Raw genomic sequence first — 26,434 nt, 5'->3', positions numbered from 1 at the left:
CCTTCACCTTAGCAGCTTAGCATGCTTGTAACTGCAGACAAAACATGTTCCAACTTCCCTTTTTTTTTTTCAGGGAAAGAGAATACCACTTGATGGTGCGCACCGTCCCTATGTGAAATGACCGCCATACCCCTGGTCATTTCCATTTTTCCAATGGGATGCAGCTGTCATTTTGTGCGCCCTTGTGCCTGGGCGCAAGGGCCACGTGTGCTGCACCACCATGTGGTGTTTTTTCTCCCTTATTTTTTTAAAAATGAATTTCATCATAAAAAAGAGGGTGCATGAACATAATGCGGGATATGTCCTTCCATGGAAGGATAAATGATTGAATTTCAGACTAGAATTTGACGCATAAATGTCATTTTGAAAAATCAGAGTATTATTTTGTATTTTTTTTTTGGGTAGAAAATATCACACAGTAGTTGATTCTTAACTCACCTATTTTTGGGATAATTGACAATAATACAAAAATTGAATCCGAATCAGCCGATTGGACCTGGATCGATTGATGCTGATCTTGGTACCCAATTCTTCGGTTATAGAGGTCCGACCGACTTAGTGAGTCTAAGTGATTCTATTTGATTCCCGAACGATTCCAGCTGATTGTAAGATGATTCCAGCTGATTATAGGATGATTCAGATTGGAATCGAAAGAGATTCATCACGTACCCAATTCCAATTTTGTATACCTTGTCCATATCAGCTCATGATCTTTATTCATATTTACTAGTTTAGTAATAAAGATGTTTTTATAGAACCATATAGAGAGTAGACATTGGCGAAACAGTAAAGTGGTTCCATTGTGACCTAATGGTCGTGGGTTCAAATCGGAAAATAGCTACTCTACAAAGCAAGGATTATTCTACGTAGACGAGAGCCTCATACACTAGGTATGTCTTTTTTTTTTTTTTTTTTTCAACTTATCAGGTCAAAGTAAATACGCAAATGCAAGCTATTCAAGGTTAGGAATTCTAATTGTTTCTTCTACTTTCAGTAATAGGTAGACAATGCCGAAGCCCTTAGTTTTATAGGATTTCTTGTTTGTATGGTTAAACAAAAAAGATTCCTGGTTGGGCGGGGCCAACCATGATCCTTGCTGGTTGGAGCACCTATTTGTGTCATATGGTAGGATGATGCGGCAATTGCAAGCACTGAATGTTCAGGGAACGATCAAGATGGATCCAGATCTCCTATGGCCCAGCTGCCCGTAACAGCCTGTGCGATGTGACACGGCCATGTGCGCAATAACCGTTTTACACCCACTCGGACAAGGCACTGGGCAAGAGGTAAAGCAGTCATTGGCACGCAGCCCAGTCTGCACCACACAGGCTGCTACGGGTAGCTGGGCCGTAGACGATCTGCATTGCGATCAAGATTAACCGTGTCTCAAATTTGAGACCCAAATCCAATCATCTAACCTCCCACGTACGTCAATGCATCCCTTCAATAGTGCTTATACTTTTTTTTTATCCCCAGTTTTTGGTAGGTAGGGTCCTTACACCCTTTTGGTAGCCTTTTGCTAGTCCAGAATTTTTTAGTGCTTTTTCATAATGCCATGTGGCAAACTCCATTAAGGCTAAAACTTGACATATAAATAGGGGGACTGTGGGGTCTATTCCTAAACCAAAATTTCAGCACCATACAACTTGGCATGAGGCCAACAAGATATTCCTCCCTGGTTGGGCCAACCAGAAAACCAGCCCCCTTTAGAGAACTTAGAAAAGTAGGTTGCGGGATGGTTTCGTTGCTGGACTTTATTTTTCATTTTTGCAAATTTAGGAGATTTGTCATAATCATCCGCATTGATGTTGCTGCTAGTTTGATAATGACCAGTCAACATCCAGGTAATGAAGCACTACATCCAGAAAAATACCATCTGTTGGTTCTTGCTGGTACCCTAGACTGTGCCCCATGTAGAGTTTGCACTGTCTCCTGCAAGACCTCATACCGGTAGAGGGTACACAGCTCATTTCAAGTATAAGCATTGAATTCCCTCAATAACTAAGATTCTCAATTACAGAAAGAAAAAATAAAGATATTGCAGTTCTTCCAGTAATAAAAAATATATTGCTGTTTAGAACCCTGTTAGGCAGAGTCATGCTTTGCTCCCAATAAATTTTCTAACTATATTTCTATGCATTATAGCCAATTTTGAAAGCTTACATGAGAAATGTCTAGCGTAGTAGTCCTCATTTCGATGCCATATTGGTTCTTTGAGGTCTCCATCCCTTGGCTAGGGTACTGACTACTGACAGATTGTAAGTCCATGTAGAAATGAGATGACATCAAACTTAGCCTGAATTGTCAGGTGAAGATCCTCCGAATTGTTCTTGCAGCTGCACGAGAGATTAGTTTCCCAGCTACATCAGCTGGCAACCGAAGCAATTGTTGTTGATATTCTGGTGGAAGCTGCAATGTGGAATTTTATCAAAGAGAGTAGGGAGAAAAGATGTATAGCAAGAGAGTTTGCCGTAGTACAAAGAAGCAGCAGCAGGAAGGAGCTTGAAATATATGAAGTAAAATCAAATTCTATTAGCGGAGCAGGTTCTTTTGCCAATTTGTTTCTCAGTGGCTATTCTTGTTCAACATTTATTTTAATCAGTGGCTATTCTTGATGAACATTTATTTTAATCTTCGACAGTGTGAAACAGAAATTCTGGAGAAGTTCAGAGGTGGAAACCTGAAAAAGAAAATTACCATGATGCAATGTTTGGTTTGCAGAAACATAGAATTTTCCAATGGAGAACACAGGAATAGTGAAGATTCTAATAAAAAACTGATTGCAGGACCAGCCTTTTTCTTATGTTTTCCATCAGAAAACTCCACTTTTCTGGATAACCAATAGTAATATACACAGAAGACCAGTATCAGATTTCCAACTAGCTAATGTGAGGCTGGTAAAAAATAAAAGGGAAAAAAAAAAATCTACATGCAATTACTATGCATTGTTTGACAAAAACCAAAATGATTCAAAATGGAAAATGCAAGTGTTCAGAATGCAATAGATGAAAAAATAGTATAATGAGCAAGCAACACCTTCTTGCGAGATATCCATGTTGTACTAGGTATCTTACTGTTTTTTAGTTTTTTTCATGCTTTGAGGACCATTACTTAATATTTGTCATGGACTTCATATAACTTGTATATGCATTATTGCTTCCTACCTCAGGAGTCATTGACTTATAATTTGCACATGCATTTTTGCTTTGACTTATAATTTTTACAAACATTATTGCTTCCTACCTCAGGGATGACAGAGAGAACAGGCAAAAGTTCCTGAACAGATGTGAGTTGATACAGAAAAAGTGATGCCTCCTTTGAATAAGGTCCCTGATTCTCATATAGGTTGAGATCTGTCACTCCCTGCATGGGAAAGTATTGGGTTACAATTCGCACATTGACAAACAACATCTACTCAATACATTAGGAAGTTCCTCACATTTTTCTCAGGTCAAACATCAACTTGTACAGCTGTTCCATGGGTAACCTAGGTGTGGCTAAAGAATATCAAAGGTAAGGTGCTATCACGTGGCAAACGCAGGGCCAATGGAGTAGGCTGAACAATTAGAGCCAAAACAAAGAAATGTTAGCACTTAGACATGGTACATGGCATTAGATTCGCTTCAACACATGGTTTCCTGCGATAGTTGACAGAGTGACCCCTCAACTTCATGGGTATGTACTGGAGTAGGGGTCGTTGGAGGTTGACTGACCTTATTAGACATAGGTCTCTAGCATCCGGGGCAAACATTTATTACCTGGATGACCAATTCATTATCTGATATTCTGATGTAAGGGTAGGATTTTAAAACCTGAAGAACAAGAATAACAACAATATACAGCAATAGAAGCAACAAGAATAGCTTAAATAGCAGCGATAAAGCTTATATTCAACATAGCCCTAGGGTATGCCATAAAACTCGAAAACTGTTCTTAATTCTAAATATTTAAATAACACACCACTTCAGTTCCACTGAAAATCAAAAACATTGTTCCCAATTCCAAAGAGCTAATTTTTGTTATTTCAGCCATTTCTTACTAGCTAATAGCCTTTCCTAGGTTGTTCTAGATTTCATATATTTATATTTTTCTTGGGACAAAATACACCATACAAATCAACTTATAATTTTAACTGTATATTTTGTTTTATCCATACAAGTTCTTTCCACTTTACATAAAGAGATGCAATGAGATGTGAACATGTCAAGTGCATCTCTCTCTCTCTCTCTCTCTGCTAAACAAAATTTTGCTTACCTTTCCCAGACCAAATCGATTCCCCTTGTGAGGTCAAGTAGATAAATTGATTCCTCTTGTTCTGAATGAACTTTTGGTTACCAAAAAACAAAAAAAAAAAGATAAATGGATACCATGCACGAGGCACATGGGGATTGGCTACTGATCAATAGATCTTGCTAGTAAATACACATTTTCTTTAAAAAAATAAAATAAAACATATAGATCAAATCAGAATCACATAAATTATAAGCATCAATTCGCCTTTATAGGCATCCAGTCTTTTCCCATGAGCTTCTAACAAGCAAATCTCAGGAGGCACTTCTCCCATTTTTAAATTAAAGGCTTGTGACTATTTAATATTTTATCTCTGGAAAGATTCCAGGGCAGCTTCCATGCAAGAAGAGTTCTTGTTTTGTATTTTTACCTTTTACCTCCCTAAGCTGCCTTATGTTAGAATGAATGGTATTTATGTAAATCCTCATATTATAAGCAAGTAAGTCAATAATAGGGGAGAGAAATCGATTCTCTCCCCAAGGCATTGTGTGCACTCGCTTTTCTTCTTCTCCTCTCCTCTTCTCTCACATTGATCTCTTCCATTACTTCGATCCTAGAAACTGATCCTCATTAGTCCATATTAACCTGAAGTAATTTTTATGAAATTTGGGTCACCAAGTTACCTAATTTAAATTCCCTACTGAAAACCTGAGCCCAGTTTAATTACTTTTGTTTACTCCTTCAGTTCTGCATAGAAAATGTTTGATATCATTCTCCAAGCGAAACAGCTCCATCCAAGTATGGTTGGAACTTTCCCAATCCATCCCACAGGATCAACCTTGAAAAACATCCATGAGAAATGTGCAGTAAGGGCCATAACTTGGTGCAAGTCTTGCTTTCGCAGGGTCCTGAGAAGGGGGATTTGAGTCAGTCCTAACCTTTGACATTTTCTGCACTAAGTGGCCACCCTCAGGCTCAAACCCTTGTCTTCAAGCGGAAGCTCAAGCCTTTTTTTATTAGTAACAATATCATAATGAAGTAAGAGTACAAGGTAATGGTACAACCGTACAACAACAACAACAACAACAACTCATACAGAGGGAGTCCAAGCTTTTTACAACCAATTGACCCCCCTGGTATTCTGCATTATTTATCCACAACATGGTGTTGCTTGATAAATTAAATGATTAAATCAGCAGCTCTTACCATATTTGTATTCTCATTCCTTTGAAGTTCTGAGAACAATTGCATGAGGCGACGCAAATTTTTCAAGTTGATAATATCTTCAGATGACATTGCAGTTGATGGAAAGGAAGCAGAAAATGGCAATGCAGAAGCAGCAACAGAAGTGATCGATTCCAAGGTTGCCAACCCAAGTGCATCCAAACCCTATATTTTTATCAAATGCAAGGAATGCAACAGAAACAATAAATATTTGGGACAAATTATTCAGTTACCAGGAAATCAAAGGGTATCAGTTGAGCACATAATAAGGGTAATCAAATAATAAATAAGAGGCATATGGATGGTTGTCGAGGATCATTTAACAGGTTCCACTTAGAAGATCTATCGTCATAGAGATTGACTACCATAGGGTAAATTGATGATCTACATAATGTCAACAGTATTTTAAGAATGAATTCTTTATGAAATGATGAATGAGCCCAGTCATATCAATGGTCTACTGACAAAAATGTTCTATGTAATACTACTCTAGAAGTACGCAGTTTCAATAGAAAAATCATAATGCATAATGCAAAAGGTTGTCTCGGTGGCCCACCCACCTAAGCTTGGTATCAAATTGTGACACTTGGAAGGATGATGTGGCAATTCCAATCGTTTGATATCTTAGAAATGGTCTGAATTGACCACATGTCAAGTTTCAGCTCAAATTCAATCATTTATCCTCGATATAACAGCATACTTTCACATGTATCTCCATGCATACTTTGGTAGTCCCAGGTGTTTCAATGCCTTGTTTGGCTACTTCAAATCTCCATTTGGGCTTAAATTTGACATGTGAGCAGGGGGCCTTGGGGCCTACCTGTCCATCAAACTTCAGCCTCACCTGACAACCATGTGGAAGAAATAGGTGAGCCGCCTAGCCAACCTTCGCTCAAATCACAAATGTTTTGGTCATTTTTACAAGCCAGTTGGCATTGCAATTCAGTTGGTTAACAACCCAAATTTCTGCAATATTAGATTTTAAAATCATTTTTTTCTCTTTCTAACAGCTGGTCTTCTCAATGTCAGCACATTTCTATCTTTCTTTTATTCTCTTTTCTTTCCCTGGGATAGGCAAGAAGTTTTATTAATCATAGAGAAAGTGTACAAGTACAGATGTATACCACAACAAAAAGCAAAAACTTAACAGCTCATTACTACCCAAAAATACAAAAAAGAACAACTTATCTCTCTACAAGCTGCGCGTGTGTAATATCCAACCATTCAATTGAATGAATTCCCATTGGGTAACCATCCAGGTCTTGAAACTCCTCTGAAATTGTAGCCAATTTCATAACATGTAATGGTAATCATACGGGGCCAGTTCTGGATTTGCCATCATAAGGGTCACTCCCCTACTTGATGTAGTATGCACATAAAACTAAATGATATAAATTTTGAAGGCATTTAAATTCCTCCATAGGGATGGTTAAGGTTTTCAGTGTAATATCTGGAAGATTTCCTATACTGAGATGCGAGACAGGCGAGAGAGAGTCGAGATCTCGTCGAGTTATGGTGCATTATGAGCTTTTAATAAGGTCTGGTTCGACCGATTTGAACCGAAACGAGAAATAGCTTGAGATCTCGAGCGAGATATGGTATTAATTCTGTATCGCTTGTCATCTTGACTAGAGATGCTATGAAACTGAGATAAAAGAGAGATCTCGCCGAGAACTTGAACTATGATTAGGGTTCGGATCCCAAAGTGGATCCCCACTCTAATACCATGTGGAGATTTGAGAATAATGGCTTGTGACTTTATGATCACAGCCCCTCTTTGTTTATAATAGATGAGAGAACATTCTAGAATAGGTAAAAGGACAGAAATACCCCTAAGACAAAAATACCCTTGAACCCATTTTAAAACAATAATAATAAAAAACAACAAAATTTTGCTGTAACCTAGAATTAGAAAGCTGAAAACAAAGAATAGATACTATCTGTTGAAGTTTTCTATGCCAAAATTTCAGTCAACTAAAACAATGTATGCAAAACAGGAAATTGAATAAAGGGCATACCCAGTGCATGAAGCTCCCGTCACTGCGGGGTCTGGGGAGGTCATAATATATGCAGCCTTAACCCCGCTTTGCGGAGGCCGGAGGCTTTCCCGTCTCGAATCCGCGACCACTAGGTCGTAATGTAGCAACCTTACCGTTGCGCCGAGGTCCGCCCTCTAAAAGGAAAATTGAATAAAGCTAAAAATATGATTGAATATTAGAGTACTGGACCTGGATTAACTGAAGCTAGATGAAGGGAGAGAAAATATGGTTTGATCGTCAAACCATAGAAAACTATTCTCTGACCCCAGTAAGACCATAAATCATTCTCTAATATGAAAAATAACCAAGTAACACCAATTGTTGTGGACCAATTAAAATTCCAGTGAATAATAGGCTGAACTGAAATTGTTAGTATTGCCGAAAATTTAAAGAGAGTGGTAAAGCACTCCTAGTTGAACCTCAGTTTCCTAATTATGAAAACTCCCAATACAACTCTGGTTACAATTTCACAACTCCAATGAGTGCCTCTAAATAAATTCTAATTAATTGAAAATAAAATGCAGGATCACAAGATCTTGGTCTCGTAGGTTGATTGAATAAGCTTTCAAACAACACCAAAACCAAGCGTTGTGGACAAGTTTTGACCTCCAAAAAATAGCCCCAAAGCAAAGTGACTGAAACAACCCATATGATGACTCATATTCAAAAGTAAAATTAGTTATGGAATTTTCACATATGCATAACCTCCCTTAGATTGAATATGGACTCATCAAAGAAGAAGAAACATCAATGTTTGAAGCTTAAGAATATATCCCACATCACCAATTTATATAGTCCACAGCCAGAACACTGCCTCAATCATATTCTATATAAACTGCTACTGTTATAAGGAAAGTACTTCTATACGTAAAAGAAAACAGAAATGAATCCTATTTGACTCAACCTATTCCAAAGTGGACTCGACCTTAAATCAACTACAACCTGGAATGAAATTGAAAATCTTAATCTAACCAGGAGGTTCTTAAATTACCTAAATAAAACAGAAGTAGAATAAAAAAAGAAAAGTGCCCAAGTGTAGGACCTACTGGCCACAATGCCTTAAGAAACATAGCCACAGCTAGGTATAATGTGTGGGCCTGCACCACAGCCCTACTGTAGTGCACGTATACCTGTATATGCCATCATATACATTATGGCTTAGCTGTGATGGTGACTGGTGAGACTCTGACTCTCACAGCACCACATTATTAAGCATACGCTGGGGTGAAGAAAGCAACTAGTTAAAACATTACCTTTCACATTAAGATGCGATAGAGTAAAACAGAATCTTATGAAATGGAAGATCTAGATTTCTACCAGGCCATCGATTGAAAACTATTTTTAAAACAATAAAGCAGTTAGATGAAATCATTTGCTGCGTGTGACATCAGATGAAAGTATGACAGCATCAGTTGTACAGATGAAAACACAAGTACTTTTTGTGGCATTTTACCGATGAAAATTGCATGGGCAAGGTTGGGTCAATTTTTGGTTTATCTTGTAGGTGGAACCATGGAAGTGGAGTGCAAGTGGTGGCCTTGACACCAATGATTATGTTAATGTGCATGAGTCTTAATTGCTTAACGACCATTGCTCACCAATTTCACCTATTTCTTCATTCATAAGTAATCAATGGTGCCAAACTGGAACATGTATGATGTATGTGCCCTCAAGGGTATACCTTAGCAAATTCTTCAAGAAGTATCTCCCTCACAAAGGTACCCTGAGAAAACAGTTAATAACATTATAGAAAATTGTGATGAAGAGACTAAAGTCTAATATGCTGACTTGGGTAGTCACAGAAAATAAACAAATTCATGTAAGTTCACCAACACCTTCTCAGTTAGTGTAAAAGATAGGACTTGCTTGATAACCACCCTAGAATTGTCTTCTGCTTGCAGTTCTACTGAGGCTTTCTCTGTTCTTGCACGAAGGGACTGTCATACACATACTACAAGTTATGATAAATATTAGCCAATTTGTTACCTACCAAATAAATAAATAACAAGTGGTGGCAGGGGAGTGGAAAATGACAGTGCAAGGAATTTGCAGAGAGTAAAATTCAATACTATTGCCCCCTAGGTAGAACAGACCAAATTTGTAACCCTTCTTAATCTCTTTTTCAGTAATTGGTGTATTCTTCCTCAGGATTACAAAGGCTACTGTTGAAGCAAATAAAGAGTATTGCACATGTAACCCAGCTGGCTTCAACAATTACATGATGCAAAAAAGGACTGACCACTGGAAACCAATTCTCTAATTATACTTTTTACTGAAATATATGAATAGGAAACAAACTTGGGTGGCTCTTTATATATATATATATATATATATATAGTGACTGTAACATCCAAGTCACCAATTCTCCAAATATACTTTCCATGGAAACCATATAAATAGTAAACAAGCTTGAGTGGTCCTTTAAACAATATCAGGAATTTATATAATCAGTGATGCTAAATATCTTAGTCACCTAAAAATTCATTGCTAACTTTCCAAGAGTCATTGATCCTTCACAGTAGTCAGGATCATATGATAGATAATAATTTCAGGCTGTGGAGCATTGTTGGGTAAGATGGAGTACCAAAACTACCATTTAGAAAACAGTTGGCTTGTTTTTCCACCAAAATCTGATGCAGGACAGCTTAAAAAACATTAGAATCCTGTGGATGATGGGACCTAAATATGAAACCAGAGAGATTAGAATTATGAGCTAGAATGGAGGTTGTGACACTACAAGAATTTTAAAAGGACTAAAACATTAGGAAAAGATAGAGAAGATAAATTTAGGTGAATGAACGAGAGAAAATTTCTCTTGACTTTATGAGCAATCAATTGTGCAATAACACTTGACTTAGAAAAGACAGTTAGTCAGCTTAAAATTAGATTCGCAGAAGAACACCTTTTGCCAGAAAGGATGAGTAAATATCAAAGATATAATCAGCATTTGCCAGAAGGATGAGTAAATATCAAAGATCTAATCAGAAAAGAAATATTGATGAGATAAGAAACTAATCAAGACTTCATGAAAAACTTAACAAGTTGAGATTAAACTTCAAATTGCATCTGATCCATTCAACATAAGATCTTAGAACAACATCAAGGAACTTGTTTTTGAACTCAAAAACAGAGCTGGACTTGGACAAAGATTCCAGAAAATTGACCTCAGATTGCAAGTATGTTAACATTAACAAGAATAGATTACTCAGGACCAGGAATACCTAAAAATTAAACTTGATTACTAAATTAATTTGAGGAGATTAATTTAACAAATTCATTTCAGGCATTAACAGTCGTAAAAAGAACACTAAAACGTATCTTATCAAAAGCATGTCTAACCTTATCCTGCTACCCTTGGACATGACCAAACCTGTTTTAAAATTAAATAAAATTACTTTAAGGCCCCGAAATGACAGAACAAAACCCTAAGTCCGGAAATTCTGGCTATGTAGAACAGAGCCATACTAGACATGCTCCCCTCATAAACAAAAGATTTATTGAACGGCAGAGAAAATGCAGAATTTTAAACTGGTGCAAGCGATTACACCGGCTACAAAACCAGGTATCCGAAGCAGGTAGGAGAATCCAATCAACATGATCCAATGACCAATCATATATTTGTGTTTGATGAACAATTGCAGATATAATATAAACAAATAAGTTCCTTACATTTATTACATCAAAAGTCATTTTGACACAGAACACCACATAAACGATTTCCTAAATAACTTCCTAAAAGGCTGGCAAGCCCATAATGTCAAGAAATTTACAGAATAGCAACTGATCTTGAGTTTAAGTGCATCTTAAAAAATACTTGAGATTAACTTTGTACAATTTGCACTGGTCAGGTTAGGCAAATAAATGCAGGTGACTGTGAATCAGAAAAGATGGGATACATAATACATAGGAGACAAGGATAAGTGAAGGAAAATCTGACCTCAGTTAGTAAAGACTCCAGACGATCAATCCTGAATACCCCTTCCTATAACACCGTAGTTCAATGTTATGGTGTCAGGACACAGTTTAAGATTGTGGTGTGAGGAATTAATTCAGATACTATACTTGTATCAAAGTAATGAGAACATTGAGTGACATCATTAATGTTAGAAGAAAATAAAGTCAAGCAGATGTAAATTCACCTTGTAAAGAAGACCTCGCAAAGTAGACTTGAGCTGAGGTGAGCTATCAGTAAGTACTTTTCTAGCAATCCAGGGATATGTACTACTTAAAACTTTGTAATCTGGATTGAAACTAATTGCAATACCCTCCAAAACAGCAAGGCTGAAACAAGAGTGATAAGAAATCATAACATACTTCCCATAAGCAAGCAACTAATTATGGTGGTTACAGTAAAGGTATTCTTAAACAGTTCCAAGCAACCCTGATCACTGTCTATAATTCCTATAAATAATGATGAGAATCTTCTAGAACAATAAATGTTTCTTTAGTATAGCATGATTACCTTCGAATGACGAGGGAAAAGTACGATGGTATCCGAAATTTGAACTTGTACCTGTGAAATCAAGGTTTCAAAACAGTTGTTCTAACTGATTAAAGATTAAAAAATTATATGGACATAACAGAGACAACTCAAAAGAAAACAACTTTACTGATGAAACAGAGAGGAATACATAAGAACTAAATGCTTTACAAAGGCATAGAAAGACAAAAATTCGTGTTAGAACCATAAGACAAACTGTCACTTCATAATTTTGTATGACCATAGAAATGGGCATTTCAGTTTTTTCACCAAAATGTGTAAAATTTCAATGTTTCGCGAAATATTTCGGTTTCAACCAGGGTCGATTATTGGGGACTGAATTTTCCCAATTTTCTACGGTTTTGTTGGCACTTAATTATACACTAGTAGAATTTCATTGACAACAACAAAACAATATGAAAGAAAATGACTTGTCATAATCAGGTCTTAAGAAACAAAATACCATACATTGTTCTCCCCAAATTTCCTAAAAGATCCCCAAAACTGATATTGCGGACTCCTTTGGCGACAGCATTTTGGAAGACATCTACAAAGAACCAATGTCTGTTATCAGCAGGAAAACCAGAATCAATTGATTTATTGCCCTTTAGATCCCAAGCCAAAGGCAGCAGAATTTTACATAATGCAAAAATCCAAGTTTGTGCATCAAAACTGTTACATTCTCTAGGTGCTCGAAGAAATGAAAGATGAAAACCTGTTAATGCTTCAGTCACAGTGTCCTTCTGTGCAGTAGGAGGAAGAAGCCTGCAGAAAATTTTCCAACAGTCAGGCCAACCATATAAATACCTCAATTATTTAACAGATAACAAGTGTAAAAAAGGTGGAAAGGAATTAGGATACCCAAGAGTAACAAAATCCTTTGCCAGGGCATCAAAATCACGGTTTATAAGATGTAGGCAAGCTTCAATAAATCCATCTCGGAATTCTTGACTAAATTCACCCATCATACCAAAATCTGGACATGAAAGAGAATAAAAGTTAGTTGTTTGGCAAATGAGTGACTGCTGAAGAAATTCTTTTATTACCCACAGCAGATTAGTCTCCTTTAGCTTGGTAAGAATCCACCCCCCCAAAAAAAGAGTCTGAGAAGGAAATATTTTTTTTTTAGATTTTTCCATAAACAACAGATGTGAATCACCACAAAATTTATAATCCCTGACACACAGTTCGTTTTTTCGCCATATTTTGTGAAATATTTTGGTTTTGGCAGATGCTGAAACAAAATCACTAACAATATGGAAGGTTTAACCACTGAAATTTTGCCGAAATGTTTTGTATCAGTGTCGTTTCGAAACGATACATTCCTTACGTATAAAATGTAAATTTCGAACTAAATGGGTCGCTTTTCTGGTTTCAATAGAAAGGGTTGGGAAAACATAGCTTTATGTAATTTTTGGCCAAATCACTTCCGTATAAGCATGGAATAAGTTGTTGTGCAGTAGTGTAATGCATCGGAAGAGAATTTTCTGTAAGTGGTGGAAGATTTGTGCAAGATTTAAAGTTGAAGGTATATCATTATTCCCAAAAAAATTGATTTTTGCTAGAAATAGAGTAAATTCTTGGTGGTTGGCCATGAATTTTTTATATGTTACATACCGTATCCCAATCTATGACTTCACGGAGTTGAATTTTATTTTTTTTATTTTTAAATAATTTTTAAATTTTCTTAAAAAAAAAAGTGATTTCCTTGCAACAAATTTTTGAAAAAAAATAGGGTTAATACATAGTGGTTGGAGCTCAATTTTATATATGTCAGACGTCGTTGGCCAATCTACAGCTTCACAAAGTCCTTTTTTTGGTCTCAAAATAATTATTTTGATTTTAGAAATTATTTAAAAAATTTATAGAAAATTCAGTAAAAATAGGGAAAAAACAATTACATTGTGACTATTTCCTGCCATTCCCTATTGGTACATCATACTGTCATGCTACATTCTGGGTTTCGCCTCCTGTTTCGTCTCGGACATGTCAAAATTAGTGAAATCTTGGCAAGTGTTTGAACTATGCTAACAGCCATTGTGCAATCTTCTTACACTGTTGCATAAAAAAATGACATGGCTAGCATTTGTGATGCAGTCAGAGGATAACTTGCTTCAGCAGCATCAACAACAACATTCTAGTGGTTTAGATCCTACCCGGAACTCGATTGTACTAGGACTCTAGGATGGGCATAGGGGTGAAGCTTGTATTCTTGACTCCCATAACAGTGACTCTGTATTATACCATGTATAACATTTGATAATTATGAAATGACATATAATTTTATGTGTCTCCATTCCTAATAAATATTTAACTTGTTTTAATTGAATTGCGTGTGTCCTGATACTAAATTTGTATGGAATAGGCTATATTAGAGTCTGAAGTTAAGCTACCATTTTGGGTGTGTTTTTTTAAAGTCTAAGGGTTCCACTATGTCAAAAAGGCCTAAAATAGGGTCTCATAGAAGTTTTGGAACCTAATTTGGCCCTTTGGGCCTCGAAATCATCCAGAAAAACCTGGTCTTGCCTGAAATTTTGCCACTTCGCAAAATATTTCAGTTTCAAACATGGGCGAAACCTGGAACTATGCTTATACATGAGAGATGCCTTCATGGTGTCTCTACCTGATTCAAACATGCTCCAAGGCCCTTTTAACTTCCACATTCCACCAAAGACTAAGGTTCCTTGGCTCAAAAACCCATCTTTTATTGAGTTAAACAGCAGATAAAAGAGTATTGGGAAACATGGGATTAAGGATGGCAGTGGGGCAGGTCCAGGTAGACTGAGCTAGGGTGCTGTATGGGATCTCCCATTATTAAGTGGTCTGTGTACCACGTGAAGGGATTGTTCAGCCATTTCCACTGTTGAGTAGGTAGGGGATTGTCTGAATTGACCGTGTGACAACTTTCATGGCCAGAAACAGTATCATTCACTATATATAAGTCTTCTTCCAAGCTACCAACATGTTTGACTTCTTCTAGTCAAACAGAGCCAAATAAGTAGCCATTGTTTGGTCACATGGTGAGCTGCAAATGGATTGAGTAGAGAGTTTAGTGGGTAACAGCTACCTTGAGCACCCAATAACTGCCATGTGGCAGATACAACTTGAAGTACAGGTCAGCCAAGCTTGATAAATAAAAACTCTACTGAAAAACACTTACAAGAATGAAGGGGCAAAGAACTGCCAAAATATAACGGGAAAAACCATTATACAGGTAAATATAAGAGTAAAGGAGTTTGTCCTGCATAAGATAAGGAATAGGGGATGAAAATGGGCTTTGCTGTTACAAAAGAAATTTTAGGAATAATAGAATATTAGAGACTACAGAGTTTGTGTCCTGCAGTGTGACTTGGGAAAATTTGAAACAAGAGGAAATCAAGGATCTTGAGAATAAAAAGATATCCATTAAGCCACTACGATTTCAGATCCTTAGGCCTTGATTTTTAGGGCTTCAAAATGTAAGGACAGAGGAATGTAGAAGTTGTACAGGGGCTGAATACAAAGCTAAATGGGTGTTATATGACTTATATCAACATATAGCATATGTGAACAAATAGAAAAGACAGGCAAGCAATTATGTAGCATGCTGCATTGAAAATTTCAAATATTATTTCTGTGCTAAAAACAAGGAAGTAATCTCGGAAAAATGTTCTTTAAAACCAAAGTACAGAAGTAAATAAAGAAGCATTGATTTCTAAAAAATATTTTAGTAGGTTACTGGAAAATATCAGAAAAATACCCAAGTAGGCCAGCTTCCCATCATATGTACGTAGAAGGTTTCCAGGATGTGGATCCGCATGATAGAATCCATATTCTAAAATCTGGTTAAATGAGCAGTAAACTCCAACCTGTAAAATATAAAAAAACAGAGCTCTCTTATAAGAGGATTTGTGGAAAAAAGAAGGTTACTTACTAATAAAATGAAGGGAAAATTACTTGGACACCCTCTAGACTATTGCTCATTTTCTTACAATAACCAACTTTTCAAACAATTACTTGACACCCCCTGAAACCTGATGGTGTTAGTCTGATGTTAGTGGTTGACTGGAAAAGTCCATCTTACCCTTATCACCTATTCAATTGAAAACAGCGAAGTTACCAATTTACCCTCTAACTATTTCTTCTTCTTCTTTCTGCAACTAGACTTCAGCGGTAGAGGGAGGATGGAACCTCACCACCGTCACCATCAACGCATGATAGGTACATTGGGAAGGAGGGACTTGAACCACCGCAAGACAAACCATGTGTTTTTTTTTGGATTCTCGGTTTCTCATCCTCTCTGGCTCTTCTTCCTCTACTCTTTTTTTTTTTTTCAATCGGTGGAACCCTAGAGGGAGGGATGGGTCGAATGAAGTTGCAGAAAAAAAAAATTAGAAACAAAAGGGAGGGTGATAATGCTGGAATCAAAGGAATGGGATGGGTCAGGGTTTTATGGTGTTGAATCTGATAGCGAAGCAACAATTAACACTTCCTTGAATCTAATCAAAACCTTCGATTTTGGGTTTAGGGGTTTAGTATTGGGAAGGTTTAGAGAGGAGGAGAACCATGGCTCGGCAGTTTGCCTGTAGGATTTCTTCTGGGTACGCTAGCTCAAGAGTTGCAGAGAGAGATTTCAGATGGAATTGAAGGAAAAAAAGCTATTACCTATTAACCTATAAGCTAACCCATTTAGGGGTTCTCTCTCTCTCAGAAATTCCAAATTCCATATTCCTCAGTCTGACCTCTCAAAGGACAACAAATCAATAACGACAAATATTCACACACCCTCACTTGCTTTGTTTGCTAACGCATACATGGAAGATCCTTCAAAAGAGAACCTTTAATGCATCAATGACCTTCTCTCATGACAAAACCCTAGATAAAACTAGAAACCCGTTTTAATAGCTCAAGAACCAGTTATGATATACACAGAATCAAGAGAAGAGAAAGAGATATTATCATGGGCCTTTTCATGGGTTTTTGATGAATTTAAAAACCCAGTTGGGGTTTTGAGTATGCTTGTGTCTCGGCTCTTCTGATAGGAGAAGAGTTTATTGGCTGTTTCTGCTGCTTATGGTACTGTTCTATTTTTAATTAAGATTTGTGTTGGTAGGGGCAGGGGTGGAGAGGAGGGCAGGGATGGCGTGAAGTTCAGGGGGTAGGGGTGGGTTGCAGCAAGAAGTGTGGTTGCAGGAAGGGTTAAAGGGTCATTTCACTACCCTTAAAGGGTAGTTTGGGCATTTAGGGTTTTTCTAACACATGACATCATCGCTAAACAATGACTGGCTAACGGACAGGACCTACTTGAAAGAAATGGTAAAATGCAGGGGGTGTTCAAGTAATTGTTTGAAAAGGGGGGGATATTAAGAAAACGGGCAATAGTCTAGGGGGTGTCCAAGTAATTTTCCCTAAAATAAATTTAAGAAGAAAGATGCATTTCATTTATTTCGAAAGTTTACCTCAACCAAGTAAAGATCTTTCACTTCAGTCAATTTTCGCCCCTACATACATATAAAAGGGAATAATGTGAGCAGTAATCGAGATTTTATAACCAAATTAACACCAGTATAGAAGTGGAATAAAGGAGGCAAACATGATGGACCAGAAAGTACCTCCACCCATTCCATAATAAGGACTCGACGACTTGATTGTTCAACATACATTGCTGGTACAAAAACATCTTGCAGACTGCCATACAGTTGTCTGGTGGGCATTTGAAACAGAAGGAAGAACAGAAGTCCTTTCTTAGATCATCAACCAATATTAAGTTTGAGTTAACATTTCAACTAAATTTACATGCCCAAGTGAATGTTTATGGAGTTCTAATGCATTTAAGGAAAGGATTAAATATACAAAAAGACAGAACTTTATTATACAATTCCAACAGGAAACAACTAGCAGTAGACATCTTCATCCATCCTCAGAGAGCTAGAATACGTCACACCTACTGTCAGATTTGGGAAGAAAGACTGCAATAGACCAAAACAGGAAAACAATAACAGACCTGAAGAACCTTCAACAGGAAGAGGCAGGCAAAGCAAGTTGAGAATGACTGAAAATGACCACATCTCCCCTCTATCTAGTTTCTAGAAGTTTCAAGCATAGTTGTCAAGGTATCTAGGCGTCCCAAGGTGTTGGAGGGGGTCCAGACGCAAGGCGACCAAGGTGCCAGGATGCCTAGGTGATGCCTTGATAACTATGGTTTCAAGGGTTCCTATGGTGTTCTTTGTACAGATGAAGAGAAGAGTTCATAAAGAAGATAATCCTTAGAATTGCTTCCTCCAGTGAGCCTCCCCACCAAGGATTTAAGTATCGGTATCGGGTATCGTATCGGTCAGGCGATTTTAAGAGACGTATCGTATCGTATCGTATCGGAGATATGTATCGACCGGTGCAGAAACGCATGAAAATGATCAAAATACACATGGAAATACACTTTTGGACAATAAAAACAATATAAACAAGCAATTTGTGTGGGCTGTTAGATGCAGGAAAAAAAACCTACCTTTCCCTTCAAGAACACCTTTTGATTTCGAATGTGGGCTGTTAGATGCAGCAAATGATGAGATTTCACCTCCTTTAGGTTCGTTTTTGGCAAAGGAATCAAAGCCCTCAACAAATCTTTGGCAAAAACCAAGTTTAAAGATGTTTTTTGATGGGTTTCTCAAAGCTGGAACTGTTTTTTTTCCGCCAGCCTGCTCCTGCTCGAGTTTTCTGTTCTGAGAAGACTTGGGCCCATGTGGTTTTTAAGTTGCCGATACGTATCGAGACGTCTCGATATGTATCGATATGTATCGGTCGATACATATCAATACATACCGAGACGTCTCGATACGTATCGTTATTTTAAAAATAATAAAATAATGGTTTAAATCATGTCTCATCTGTATCGATATGTATCAACCGTATCGTATCGTATCGATATGTATCGGTTGATACATACCGATACATTCGAGACATTTACATTTTAAAAAAAAAAAAGATACGTCTCGACCTGTCTCGTCTCGGCCATGACCGATACCGAGACGTATCGGCCGAGACGATACGATACGCTCCGATACTTAATTCCTTGCTCCCCACCCTCCCAATCTCTCTCTAACTTCTAGATTTCTTTAGAGTTCCTATGGATATCTTCATTGAGAAGAAAACAAGAGTTATGAAAGTGATATTCCTTGGACCAACATTAAGGATTCATCAGTGACCTGCCCATAGATGGGCGGGGCATGCACTGACTCATCCTTGAGCTGCTGTAACTGTGATGGTTAGGAGGTAGGAGAATCTGTTACCGTATGCAGGCCAGGACTCAGGAATGACATTAGTTTGAACATCATCACTCTCCATTGATGTCTAAAAAAGTAGTAGTTTTTCTTCTTACTTTTTTTTGGTAAGAATAGAAGGTATTAATGATAAATAAGCAGCCTGTATACAGAAGACTTGCATAAGTTAGGAAGCGTATCCACTCATCATCACTCTCCATTGATGTCTGAAAAAGTAGTAGTTTTTCTTCCTTCTTTTTCTTCTATATATATATATTTTGCGTAAGAATAGAAAGTATAAATGATAATTAAGCAGCCCTGTATGCAAAAGTCTAGCACAAGTTAGGAAGCATAATCCGCTCAACTCCTGAGAGCATATATATAGGACTAGGAGTTAGACTCCGTCAGAAATTATGGCATCCCAGCTGGGGAAAAGAAAGCTATCTACCTTGGGCAAGGGGAATCCACAGTCCCTACTATTATTCATCACTGAACACTGCCACTATTGTTTATGATGGCACTATAATTTAGCTGAATATTATCAGGAGGATGACTTACTGCTGACGGTGAAGGAGGGCACTCCAATGATCTCCATCATTAAAAAGGGGACAACATACTTTTCTTTTTTTTTGGGGGGGGGGGGGGTGGGTTGGCGGCTTCACATAAACAAGTTTCAAAGGTTCTTTCTCTGAAGCAGTATCCATCCTTCAGAAGAAAAGGACATTGATGGGTATATCTCCCCTTAGATTGAAGATTAGTTCAATGCTTTGGAAAGTACCCCAATATGCTATATGATTTACACTTCTTATATTTGTAATACCGAAGGGGTATTATTGTCAGTTCCCTGCAGTAGTGTAGTCATAGTTTAGTCCTGCAGTAGTCACTATTAGTCCAGTTTTAATTGTTAGTTGGTGGTTTAGTTAGTCTTCTATTTGTTCTCTATTTCCATTGGAGAACTACTACCGTGGTAGTGTAATTGATTGGAGTTTTATTTATAAAGACAATGTGTGTGTGTGTGTGTGTGTGTGTGTGTGTGTTGGGGGGGGGGGGGACTATCGTATGGATAATGGACTGTTTCTTCTTCTTCTCTCTTCTCCTTGTTGTTAGTACTGGTTTTCTAGTTCTGGTATTGTCTCATGGTATCAGAGCCTTCTTAATCAGTACTAGCAACCTTCTCCATCTTTATTTTGAGAGGTTCTACTTAGTTTTCTCCCTTGTGGTGAGCAGCCACCCTTTGCTGCAACTATCTACTATGAAGACCTAGTTCATATCAATGAGAAACTAGATTCTTCTTCGGTTATGTTGCTATATGAATACTACTACCTACTGCTAGATTTCCATGAAGTTGTTTATCTATAGGAATTGCTTTCTATCAATATAAGAGCCATCACCCCTGTTTCTAGTTTTTCTATCGTGGCAGCATTAAAATCCTCTATTATATTGCATCGAGCTAGCAGCTTCCCCTAATTTTTTAGGGACTTATTGATACTACTGGTAAGCACAAATGGCTCTGGTTTGGGGCTGATCAGAGCCCCTGATTTTCTACAATCAGTTTTCTTCAACAGCACTTGCGGTAGTCTGTTTTGGGGATTTTTTTTTTTTTTTACAGAATCAACATCTACAATTACTTTGGATCTGACCAGCAGATCCTTCTGAGATTTTAGGGCATTGTTACCCTTTTATAGTAGGACACTCTATCCTATTTTGGGGTCCATCTGACACTCAGATTTCTTGCTATTGAAAATCACCCATATTCTGGGGTTAAAAGCTTCAGATTTGAATTTGTGAGCTTTGGTATTGTCACAATGGCTATAGTTTTTGTTACTGTTTGGGGGGTCTTTCGTGTTTTGGGGGCTGTGGTTGCCCTTTACTCAAGTTTATTAATATATTCTCCAGTAATAATTTTTTTTGTTATTTATTAACAAAAAGGAATAAACCTAACTGGGCAAAACTAAACTCCTTGTACACGAAATAAATTTTTGATCCCCTATATAAATTAGAGAAAACTCAATAATATTTTAGTGAGTTGATCCCAAACAACCAACAATAGGCAAATTATCTAAGTTTTGGCCTACATTGGATGACTACAAATCTACAACATGCATTGTATGCCCATCATATTTCTTTGCATCTGATATGCTTTTAATGTCTTATTCCCCCACCCCCCCCCCCCCCAAAAAAAAAAAAAAAAAACTTTTTTCCTAATCAAAGATGCATGTCCAAGAACACAGCTATATCATAGATCAAGTCAAAGCCAAAAAAAAAAAAAATCAAATATATATATATATAAATAACTTAAAAAATGTAAGAGGACATATATAAGGAATAATAAAAGATGAACCTAGAGAAGGTCTTTCAATAACCAAATGCATGCAAGTCATGTCCAACCTTAAACTCTCCTACCTAAACTTCAATCCATTCCTTGCTTCTTCCCTATAATCCATCTCCTGCATTCAATGTGATTTACCTGTATTCAATGCGAAGTTCTAAGAATATGCTATGACAGCATAAATTATCATAAAGAAAACAAAGAATAAACTTTGAGACCAAAATATCAATGAAAGAAGTAGGTATGGAAAACCAAAATTTAAACAAACTTTCAGGAACTACTAGGAAACCTCTCTACATGCGTTGCTTCTCAACCAGGCTCATATTGGAGATTTGGTTTTCCTGGTAACCAAGTCATCCCTTCATCAGCTCCTTGTGGATGTTTATAGAAACGGCAAAGGGATCTGTAGTAGAAGACAAATCTAGGCTTACGGAAGAAATTTGAGATGAAGAAAGCTAGGGTCCAAGAAGAAGAATGTAAGAGATGAAATCTGAAATTGTTGTTCAGCAGTAGATAGTAACTGAGAGCAGTAACTGTCATAGTTGTCAAGGTGTCAGGCATCCAGGCACCTTGATTTTTTTTTCCTCCTCCAATGCCCTAGACGCTGTAACAACTATGGTAACTGGAGAGCAGAACAAAAGAATAGAAAATACCTTTTTCCCCAACACTAGTCACATAATCAACTTGTGCTGATAAGTATGCAGTGTACGGGCATCATATTAAACGGCAAGCCTTTTAAAAAATAAAAAGTTAAATAATCAAGGATGGAGACCATGAGGAATGACATGCAAGTCTCCCCTTCTTGAAAGATCAGCCTTGGTTATCAAATCTCAAGGAGAAAGAGGACCAGGAGGGGGGCCAAGGTGCAGATAGCAGACGTAAAGACTAGTGGTATTCGTGCCTATAAAGTTGTTGCTTCATATGATGCTTCTAGGCTTCTACTAGTTATTAGGCTGCATCCACTGTACTTAATATCTTGAGGGTTTCACAAGAGTTATTGCCTGCTTTCTTCAAGTTCCTCTACCTTTGCACAATCATGTACCTCAACTTTTTCTTTAAGCCTCAGTCCTCCCGGTCCCTCTTGTATTATTGATTTCAAGCCTGAGATAAATGACAGATGTCATAATTCTCTAATTCTTATTTTTCCTTTTCAGGTAAATATAAGGAAAGATTGCTAATACTCCTTGTCCTGCCCCTTGGAACATGGTTTCATCTTTTCAAATTAAAAACTAATGTGTATTCTATCTTTAAGACCTTTCACAAGATGTTTATGCTCAATAGGTGAAACAAGTATGCAAGTTCTTCCTTCTGACAATTGGGAAAGGAAGGGAGGGAGGAAGGACCACTTGTCAAAGATGACTTGATAAACAATTATAGAAAAACCTATAGAAAGCCAATCCAGTGCAAAGACTCAAACCAGACCTAAACCAATAGCCCCACATATGTCTGATTTAATCAAAATGGCCATAATAAAACGAGACATGAACATTAAACAAAGCAAAAATTGAGTAAAAAACCAAAGTCATTCCCACCAGAGCCCATCCCTAAATATGCCGTCCCAAGATGACACTACAAGGCAACCAACCATCATGTTTTGCATTATGTCTGATAGAATCATAGAAATCCCACCTAACTAGCAGATATAAAAAAAATGCTACTATAGCACCTTGAAAGGTAAATAATGCAGTTTAAGGTTCTAGAAAGGAATCTAGAATAAAGAACTACAACCAGGATCACTATTAGAAGACAAAATCAGGTTATGGACATAATTGATTGAAAATAAGAGAAATTCAATATCTCAATATTGAATGAATTGATGTGGATGTTCGTTTGGTCGACTGTAGAGCTTAAATAGACCTATCATTCAATTTGAAGTCTTGAAAATCAGATATCTAAAACTATATGAAACCAAGCTAGCTTAAAATGCCTACAAGCAAGAACTGAGAAAGTACTGCAGGGTTTGAAGATCAGATATCATTGTTCGAAATTTCAGTTGAACCACCCATTTCGAAATGAAATTGGGTGCAACTCAATAGGAATGCAAGGTTTCGACCAGTGCCAAAACTTTGGTTTCGACTCGGTTACAGTACAAAACAGTGCATATACAAGTACTGTCTTGGTTGAATGGGTCGAAATTTTGACCCATTTCATGAGTTTCAAGTGGTTTCTCCTGTTAGAGGGGGGGGGGGGAACTAAAAAATAAAAAAAATAAAAGAAACCCAAATTTGGTATTTATGGAAAAATCACCTGCATTTCTTGATGGAAAAAGTGTTGGGAACTACTACAACGACAATTTGCCTCATTTGAGTAAGATTTGTGTAAGATTCAAACTTAGAAGTATACCCTTTTCCCAAAGGTTTCGAGCATTCCCGGAACTCTGTGGTACTGGCATAGAGTTGGAGGAACAGTTTCATAGGGTTTTTTTTAACCTTGGTTGTACACTTGTACTTTACTACTTATTACACTTGTACACTTATACATATAACACTTTGGCATTGTGTAATATTAAATGATTTTTCTTCTTTCCTAATGCATATTTTAGTTGTTCTCATTGAATTTTGTGTTCTCTAATACTAAACTAGGTGTAGAGTAGGTTATATTTGAGAAAGTATACAGCAAGGTATGGCATACACTACCAACCTAGGGTTGGAAACCAAACTACCATTTTGGATGGGTTTTATTACAATCTAAAGGTTCAAATATGTTTAGAAATGCTTAATTAGGGTTTTCCTGAACTTTCGGGGCAAAATATGGCCATTTAACCACCAAAATGGCCAGCCAAATCATGCAGAGTTGCGGTCAAAACCCGAAATATTTTAATTTTGACTATGGTCGAAACCAAGGTTGAAACTAAAATATTTCAGTTTTGACTATGGACAAAACCAAGGTCAAAACCAAAAATCTCGAACCTTGTCAGATATGAGGAACATATCTGGATCAATCTAATAAATTACAGAAAATTTCAGATTTGCAGTTCAGATATAATAACCAGCAAGAATTCAAGAAATAGTTAAGAGTACTGAATCGATATTCTGTATAGACGAGAGAAATTATTACAAGAAATCAGGGAGAAGTATAAAATTAGAGGGAAATATAAAAATTAGAGAATAAAAACAGAGAATAAGAGAGAAACAAGATGCAACCTTGTGTTTTTCAATTAATACAATCATTTCTTATTTGCAAAAAAACTTCTCAATCCCAAGGAAGAAGTTGTAGAAGAGCACCAAGGTTCAGGTCCTAACACATGGGTTTAATTCAGCTGCAAGGATCATGAATTAAGGGAAGGAGAGAATGAGACCATAATTTGGAAGTCACCCTCGACTGAGAGATCTAGATGGCAACCTAACCGTAGAAGAGAAAGGGAACACCTCCCAGAGCTAGAACACAGGAGCTGACCTCTCTGCCACCAATACAAGAGAATAAAAGAAGATCATGTCTCCGAAGGTAGCGGCATCACCGTCTACAGGTCGAACCATTGGTGCATAAAATCTGAGGCATGCTAGTACTTGATAGTCATTATGTTGGACTTTCTCTATCGCCCAAATCATTTGAGTACTGAAATTCTTATGGCCTCTTCAAGTCTACCAAGGTGTTCTCCCAATTCCACCCATTCCATGACGTGACAAACCCAGAACCTGGAACCAGTACCTGCAAGTGGAAGAGAGGAGAGAAGGGAGAAAGAGACAGAGACGATGAAGATGGAATTGCTAAACCCACGATAGACTCAACTTGTGTGTCTATCGTGGCTATCATCCTTTATTTATAAATGCAAACCACGTAGACTCCTAGTAGGAGTATACACTGGACAAGTCTAAGACTGCCTAAGACTAAATGACTAATTACAAAGGAATAAGGAAACTAAAAGAGACATAAACATAACTAAACTCTACAACTCAACATAACTTATGATAGGGACACTCCCCCTATCGTGAGTAACCTTAACACATGAGATGACACATAAGATAGAAGCAAAGACTACCCATTAATTTAAATATAATCCTAAACAACAGTACAACACAAAATATAGCACATGGCTTAACATGGACCATAGGAATATGAAGCGGCAAGCAGTTGCTCAGAAATAAGAAAGAGAAAATAGCATTATTAGGTTATTAATAGTTTGTGGAAGTTTTTCTCCTCCAAACTGAACCTTACTTTTAGTTAAGGAACAAGTAAGCTCCTACTTTCCATCAGGTCATACCATCGACTTGGAACCATAAAGATAAAAAATGCAGTATAAGAAGATAAATACATACCCGAAAAAGACTAGATGCCCATGCATCCAGCACTGCCTGCAAATGAAGTTCACTTATTAAAGTAGGCCATGCTTGAAACTTGGAATGAAACATGGTCCAATGTTTCTTTACAGGAAACTGTGACACCCTATATTATACCACTCAAAAGAAGGAAATGAAATCAAATCAAATGACAAGTCCCCCCCTCCCCTTTCAATCACTGCACTGCAATGTTACCTGAAGATCAGTGTTAAGCTTGGCAGCTGTCCGAACCAATCCTGCAAGATATCGAAGGATAAATATATCTAGAGAAATTGCTGCTTGAACTCCAGGCCGCTGCACTTTAACAGCAACAACCTGTCCACCAGGACGAAGCCTTGCTTGATAAACCTAAAAGATTGAGAAAGTGACGAATCACAATCAGTTAGAATCAAGGTATAAAGTATTGGTATCAGGTATTGTATTGGAAGTGTGATTTTAGGAGACATTTCGTATCGTATCGTATCATATCGGAGAGACAGAAGATACGCTAGATACGTGTGGAAATGGTCAAGAAACATATGGAAATGCTTAGGATACATGTAAAATACAGTTGAAGCATAAAACACTATTAATAAGTAATATGTGAAATATATCATGTATACAAAGGAGAACAAAGCACA

The 26,434-nt window shown here is 37.2% G+C and overlaps 1 protein-coding gene across 5 annotated transcripts in view; it reads right to left on the bottom strand.

Annotated features, from left to right (window-relative positions):
* Nucleotides 1-2,119: 2,119 nt before the first annotated feature.
* Nucleotides 2,120-26,434, bottom strand: part of LOC122667658 (uncharacterized aarF domain-containing protein kinase At1g71810, chloroplastic) — a 35,101-nt gene continuing 10,786 nt past the window's right edge. For 2 of the 5 annotated variants that reach the window (XM_043864028.1, XM_043864029.1), the window contains 17 exons: nt 26,010-26,162; nt 25,794-25,829; nt 21,612-21,655; nt 17,565-17,655; nt 17,412-17,453; nt 15,713-15,821; nt 12,835-12,949; nt 12,689-12,738; nt 12,442-12,520; nt 11,956-12,006; nt 11,633-11,774; nt 11,431-11,475; nt 9,329-9,430; nt 9,175-9,216; nt 5,437-5,619; nt 3,244-3,363; nt 2,120-2,409 (listed from right to left, as the gene is read on the bottom strand). In XM_043864028.1, the coding sequence (XP_043719963.1) occupies nt 2,305-2,409; nt 3,244-3,363; nt 5,437-5,619; nt 9,175-9,216; nt 9,329-9,430; nt 11,431-11,475; nt 11,633-11,774; nt 11,956-12,006; nt 12,442-12,520; nt 12,689-12,738; nt 12,835-12,949; nt 15,713-15,821; nt 17,412-17,453; nt 17,565-17,655; nt 21,612-21,655; nt 25,794-25,829; nt 26,010-26,162 (1,509 nt within the window). In that variant the 3' untranslated portion in view covers nt 2,120-2,304. Of the gene's footprint in view, nt 2,410-2,697; nt 2,831-3,243; nt 3,364-5,436; nt 5,620-9,091; nt 9,217-9,328; nt 9,431-11,430; nt 11,476-11,632; nt 11,775-11,955; nt 12,007-12,441; nt 12,521-12,688; nt 12,739-12,834; nt 12,950-15,712; nt 15,822-17,411; nt 17,454-17,564; nt 17,656-21,611; nt 21,656-25,793; nt 25,830-26,009; nt 26,163-26,434 lie in introns of those variants that run through there. The other 3 variants (XR_006333830.1, XM_043864030.1, XR_006333831.1) reach the window with 3 other exon arrangements.

This window comes from Telopea speciosissima, chromosome 7 (genome assembly GCF_018873765.1).
Source record: "Telopea speciosissima isolate NSW1024214 ecotype Mountain lineage chromosome 7, Tspe_v1, whole genome shotgun sequence".
NCBI lineage: Eukaryota > Viridiplantae > Streptophyta > Magnoliopsida > Proteales > Proteaceae > Telopea > Telopea speciosissima.
Note: the sequence above shows the minus strand (reverse complement) of the source record. Positions and strands in the feature narration are given on the sequence as shown.